Source organism: Lepus europaeus, chromosome 3 (genome assembly GCF_033115175.1).
Source record: "Lepus europaeus isolate LE1 chromosome 3, mLepTim1.pri, whole genome shotgun sequence".
Classification (NCBI taxonomy): domain Eukaryota; kingdom Metazoa; phylum Chordata; class Mammalia; order Lagomorpha; family Leporidae; genus Lepus; species Lepus europaeus.
The window spans coordinates 84,586,094-84,592,692 of record NC_084829.1 but is presented as its reverse complement, the minus strand read 5'-3'; the positions used below and the strand labels follow the sequence as shown (position 1 = coordinate 84,592,692).

The 6,599-nt window shown below is 37.4% G+C and overlaps 1 protein-coding gene across 11 annotated transcripts in view; it reads right to left on the bottom strand.

Moving 5' to 3' along the window:
- ORC3 (origin recognition complex subunit 3) overlaps positions 1-6,599 on the bottom strand; it is an 87,624-nt gene that overhangs the window by 19,589 nt on the left and 61,436 nt on the right. For 2 of the 11 annotated variants that reach the window (XM_062186480.1, XM_062186482.1), the window contains exons 18-20: positions 5,283-5,399; positions 4,282-4,407; positions 1,643-2,597 (exon numbers count right to left, since the gene is read on the bottom strand). In XM_062186480.1, coding sequence (XP_062042464.1) covers positions 2,460-2,597; positions 4,282-4,407; positions 5,283-5,399 — 381 coding nt within the window. In that variant the 3' untranslated portion in view covers positions 1,643-2,459. Of the gene's footprint in view, positions 1-150; positions 1,619-1,640; positions 3,814-4,281; positions 4,408-5,282; positions 5,400-6,599 lie in introns of those variants that run through there. The other 9 variants (XM_062186485.1, XM_062186486.1, XM_062186483.1 and 6 more) reach the window with 7 other exon arrangements.

Here is a 6,599-nt window from a genome sequence, read left to right as displayed (position 1 = left end):
CATGCAGTTTCCAAACATAGCTTTCTTATAATGAAATGAGCAAAAAAATGCTTCATTGAGTTTGTGACTTCTAATTCTGTTATTTCTGTAGTTTTTAACTTTTAAGGTAAACAAATTTATTTCTTTTACAGATTTAGGAACATGTTGGTGAAACTACCCACTGTACCCTTCTTCCCACCCATGCTCAAAACCTTCCTCCTCCTCCTCATTCTCTGTCTTAATTTTTACAATGATTTACTTTGTTTCCCTACACTAAGTGAAAAGTTCAACAAACAGAAAAAACTGCTGTTCCTCAACAGTAGAGATGAGGGCTAAACAATCATTGAATCTCAAAATGTCATTTTCACTCCTATATATTATGTTTTTGGTACTCTATTAGTTACCACAGATCAGGGAAAAACACATAGAATCTGTCTTTTTTGGGACTGGGCTCAACTGACCTAACTGGTGGAAGAAAGAAAATGATTTTTCTTTTTTAACTTTGGTAAGCTATTATTTCATCATTTCTTTTAAAAAAGCCCTGAACATCGTATAGGACTTTTACCAGACCCCCAGCATATGTCTACTAGTGTTTAATGCTCACAGCACAGGGTGGCCATAAAGTAGTAGGTAGGTCAGTCATCTTGCTTTTTCTGGTCTGCTAGATTCTCAGTCATAGCACTGTTGGTAATTTCTTGCTCTTTTCATACTCATTTTGGTGACCTTACCTAAATCATAATATATATGACATGAATAAATATATACAAATATAACCATATTCACCACCTTGTTCAACATCTCCACTTGGACATCTAATAGAGATCTCAATACTTATGCCCAAAATCAAATTCCTTACTTTCGTCTCTTAAAACTTTTCTAGCCAGATATTCCTGATCAGTTAGTGGCAACTCTATTCTAGGTTTCCAGCCAGACAAAATTTTGAATTTCTCAGATCCTTCATCAGTTCTTGGCTTCCACCTAAACTCTCACCATCCCAGCATGGCAGAATCATGGCTTGTCTAGATTATTTTAGTGGTCTCCTAATTGGATTTTGTTTTGCCTCTTTTGAATAGTCTCCCTCATTTCACTGTATTCTCACAACAGTCAGAGAGACCCTTAAAGGACCAAGACTTACTTTATTTACGTAAGTAAGAGCTTATGGTGGTCTACTTTTTATATTTGCACTTCGCCTCACTGCATCCAATTCCTGTTCAGTGTACTGCTCACTCCACCTTCCCCATAATGGCCTCCTTTGCTGCTCCTCCAGTGTAGCTAGGACCTTTGTTACTGCTGTCCTGTGGGAGTGCTCTTCTGCTGTAAAACTTCATGGGTAATTCTTTCACTACTTTTTGAATTTTGCTCAAGTGTCCTAAGTTAGGTCTGCTCTGACCACTGTTAAGATTGCAGCTTCATACCCTGCTGCTTTCTCTTTTTTTCTGTAACTTATTTGTTCTTCTCCTTCTGCTAGAATGCAGTGAAGGCAAAGATCTTTCTTTGGTCACTGAAGTACAAGTGCCTAAAATAGTGCTCTGTACATGATTAGTATTTTTGGGTAAATTTTCATAACATTACTTCAGGGTTCTCAGATCAGTATTTCCTTAAGATGAATCAGAATATCCCATTTATGATTTTGGTTAAGCTTTTCTTGGATTAAGGAATATACACAGAATGAAATCAACAATTCACAGGCTGGCACCAGAGTGCTGCAATAGTAATTAATGTAAATGGGCTGCATATTTACTTTTATAGCTGTTTTGGGCATTCACTATGAAAACAGGGCAGTTTGTCTTGCTGCTGTTTCTTACCTAAACTTTAGGTGGTAAGGAACATCAAAGTGGTCTCATTGTATTCCATACATTTAAAACTCACCTAGCAAAATAAGTAACACAGGGCCCACACTTACTGTACTCAACCTGTGCCCAAGACAGATGTGAATCTGATCTGTATTGAAGCCAGTACCACTGGACTTCACAGTATAAGCATCTTGCTTCTACTTGTTTAAGGAAGTGGTTTCTACACAATTTTATCTGGTGGTCATCTGTATTGCTGGAAAGCTGGAGGAAACCACCCTATACACATTGATGGTGTCCTCATTAAAATGACATGAAACATTGGGAAACCTTTCCCATCACTGTCTCAAAGGCAACAGATGCAAAACCCACATTCCTTACAGTTTTATCAACTGTTGTTCAAACAAATAAAAACTCACGGTTCATGGCACATTTGACTGGAGGAGAATGACTAGAATTTTGAGGAAAAACGGTTAATTGATATAAAGGTGAATCATGGAATCTCACTGACTTTAGATAAATTTATTCTTTTGATCATGTCCACTTGGTAGAGGCTCTGCTTCATGTCCTCATTCAGGGATAACCCCCTCCCCCCAACTCCACCCCCAAGAATGACAGAGGCCGTTTGGCCCTTAAAAAAAAAAAACTTGAAAGCAAGCCAGAGTGTTCACTCTCCTGCTGGTTCACTCCTCAAAAACCACAACAGCTGAAGCTGGGCCAGGCTGAAGCCAGGAGCCAGGAATTCAAATCAGGTTCCCCCATGTGGGTAGCAGGGACCGAACTACTTGAGCCATCTTGTGTTATCTCCCAGAGTGCATTAGCAGGAAGCTGGAATCAGGAGTAGATCTAGGATTTAAACCCATGCACTGTGTTTGCATATCATGAATTTCTTAACTTTCAAGTTGACAGTCCTGTGTGTATATACAGGTGTAAAATTTGACTTAACCAAAGCTACTTTAGCATTACCTTTCTTAAAGCTCTGCAGGGCTACTTTCTGTTATGGCTTACAGTTCATTCTTTATTTCCGGTACCTTGAGCAAAACGTACTATTTTGGGGATGCATTTCCAATGAGGCAATAGTGCAACGTTCATTAATGGCATCTCAGCCCATCATGTTGCCAGAGGCCCTAATTTATTCATTGTAAACCCGTATTAATACCTCCTCTTACACTCCAGAATTAATGAGGTTTATGTATTACAATTATCCTCAAAGCAGCCTATAATGACATAGTTAATCCTAACATGCTAACCCTATAGAGTCTTTTTCCCCAGTCATCTTTGGCAAGGTGGTAAGAACTCTCTTGGGAGTAAAACAAGACATAATGAACTTTTTAGGTATCTGTTTCATTTTGTCTTGATCAGTTGGTCATGGAAAAGATCCAGATACCTTTTCATCTGGGGCTTTTTGTGTCTGAGTTTTTTAAGTCTGCGGTCATCCAGAAGTAGAACATTTACTGCCTTTACTAAACCCAAACAACTTTAGGACCTTGTAAGTTCTAATGAAAGAAATGGGGAGACACGGACAGTTTAGGACTTATGTAGTAGCCAGGAGAAATAAACCAAGGTTTGTTACTGTATACTAAAGTGAGGAATGAGTATTATTAAGCCAATTGCAAATAATTTATACTGGATAAAGGAATTTATCACATAAATCTATACACTTTGTTCAAGAATGATTTACTTATAATTTAGTAATGACATAGAAAGTACAGCAGTAATGTATGGGAACAATGTAAGCATGAAATAGGTTGGATTCTACGTTAAGATATTTTTTATATATACGTGTTTGGGTTAGCAGTGTATTTTCTGGTTAAATATCACATTGGTAAATGCTATACATTTCTTAGGAAAACTATCCAATAGTGGTATGTAAATATGACCCTTTTTCAGTTAGGTTCAGTGTGATACTTCTGGCTTCAGTCACTTGCTTTCTAGCAGCCTCCCCATGTTAGCCTTGCCACATGGTCAGTCTTCTGTTTGGTAGGTTTTATAAATCCTAAAAGTTCTAGTTCAGAAACAGCTCTAATAAACCTAGCACTGGAGACTAAAGCTAAGGAAATTGTCTGTGTTGTATTTTTGACAAAAAGAGGTTAAGCTCTCAATGGTAAAATATAATTTGGTAAAATGAAGTAGATAGTTCAAATATATATTCCTAAATTTATTCTTTACTGGAAAACATGACATGTAATTAGAATCCACTTTCAGATATAAATGAAAAAATATGTAATGTTTAACTAAATCTAAATTTTCATACAGAATAAAAACTGCACCCGCACCCATCCCCTGGCTGCACTTCTCAAAGTACACTAGAAAATAGAGGCCTAAATTTCATTTTTGGCAAATTTTAGAATACAATCAATAAAAATTTGAGATCAGATATTTTAGGCTTGATTTCATTTTAAATTTGGAATAGAAATTACAAGTAGTTGGGGATAGTATGGTTAATACCATAATAAAGTTGGTTGGAGTATGTCTTTTAATCTAATGGAGGTCTAGAGATCTATAAACTTACTTCCATGTGTTCTGGGACCACTGTAGAACTGATAATAAAAGGATACTGGATAATTTCATTCATTTCTTCTGAGGGTGTAGAATTTGCATCCACTTTTTCAGCAGCTGTGACAACTGTTGCAAAAGCCTTTTGGACAGAAGAAAATAAAAATTGCCACAGTTCCCAAACATCTTTTATTACACTTCTGATAATTCTGTAATTAAGCCAGGACCAACACTGCTGCTGTGATAGCTGGCACATTTTTTCCCCCAGTATATCAAATTCTCAAAACACCTAATGATCACTCAACTACACATTAAAAAATAATGTAATTGTTACTAATAATCTTGTTTCAGAGAACTAAGAATGCTTAGAAAACAATACCAGTCAAAAGGTAAAACAAGTCCCATTTCCTGTGTTATCAACCTCCCTTGCCCTAGGAAAATGCCTGTTTTCCTTGGAAGCAGCCAATTATGGGTATTTTTAAATAGTGACATCTTTCAACTTAGGGCTTTCAACAGAGTTAATAACTATTGTAATACTATTCTGGGGAGAGGAAGAATAGTTATTTATTTTAAAGAATAACAGTTGTCCAATACTTTGCCAAGTGTTCCCTGTACTTCCTGATTGCAGAATCTGTTGGGTAGTCCTTCCAGTATCTTTTTAAAATTTTATGCAAGAAAGGGAAATTCTAGTTAATAATACACTTCTTTATCTGGTGGAATAACATAACTGACCTAAATCGTTTAGCTTTTGCTTAATGCTAAGTATTGGGTTAGGTTACATACTTATTTTGATTTGGCATCAACATAGAATTGGCTGGGTTGAGGAATGCAGGATTTGAGAAGAGATTGGGCGTAGGGATTGTTGTGGTTTCCTAAGGAAGTTTTCAAGTATGAGGCAATTTATGCTTTCCAAACAAAAGACAAGGAATTAAAAAATAAGAGTTGCAAGGTTAATAAAATACTCCAGTAAGCTCTCAAGGCAGGCCAGACCAGTTTGCTCCTTTCCCTCTAACCTACCTCTGACCAGTCCACAAGGTTGATTAGCCTGCTACATTCCAGGTGCAGTTTATAAGCTATGCAGATGTCTGGGGCAATATTTGGAATGCAGCCTTCTTCACTTTTCAGTGCTTCATTCTAAAAAATAACAGTAAACTAGATGATTACCTTTTACAAATGATTAGGAACAAAATCAAGACATTAAGGAAACCCCTAACCTGAATTTAGTATGCCAGTAAATATCTCTTGGTTTTCTTTTCATCTACTCTTCTATCGTTAGTTAGATCTTGTTACATTTAGGTCTTGGTCATAATCCCTTTGGCTCCTCGTCACCAAAAGAATATTCCTAGGATCAGAAACCAAGCAGGCCGGCGCCGTGACTTAACAGATAATCCTCCGCCTTGTGGCGCCGGCACACCGGGTTCTAGTCCCGGTTGGGGCACCAGATTCTATCCCGGTTGCCCCTCTTCCAGGCCAGCTCTCTGCTGTGGCCAGGGAGTGCAGTGGAGGATGGCCCAAGTCCTTGGGCCCTGCACCCACATGGGAGATCAGGAGGAAGCACCTGGCTCCTGGCTTCGGATCAGCATGATGCACCGGCCACAGCACCCATTGGAGGGTGAACCAATGGCAAAAGGAAGACCTTTCTCTCTGTCTCACTATCCACTCTGTCAAAAAAAAAAAAAAAAAAAAAGAAACCAAGCCTATTTCTCATATTAATGCTATCAATTTCTGAGATCATAATACATTTCTGATTACCATAAAAAGTTTCTTTGGGAATATTTGATAAAATGGTACTTTAATAGTTATAATTAGCTTAATTCTAACAACTGCTACTGTATTGGTAAATGCTAACCTACCACTCACTACTAGGGATATCAATTACAATTGTCAACACTGCAGATCTTAAAGCCTTTAGAAACCATCAGCGGTTTTTCAACTATTTGAATTCCATTGTTATTAAAAACCACAAAACTTTACATATGTACCCAGGCCAGGATTAGAGTTTTAGCTTGTGGCTTGTATATTAAGAATAATTGTTTACTTCTTTGTTCTGTAAATATGAAATTCAAACTCCCTGCCACCATCTTTGATAACAGCTGGCTTATATCTTCCTGTTGAGTATTTCTTGGCAATACTTCGCATGTCTGTGTGCCATTTTGCAGCGGGAAACGGGTACCAAGTGCTGCCTGTCGTAGTTTTAATGAAGTCTGTATCTTGTGGCAACATTTCTAAGTTCCTTAACTAAATTGACAACTCTTCCCAAATTATATTACATACACACACTGAATGTTTAATGTGATCATTTTATCAGCTATACGAAAGCTAGTTTTTAAAACT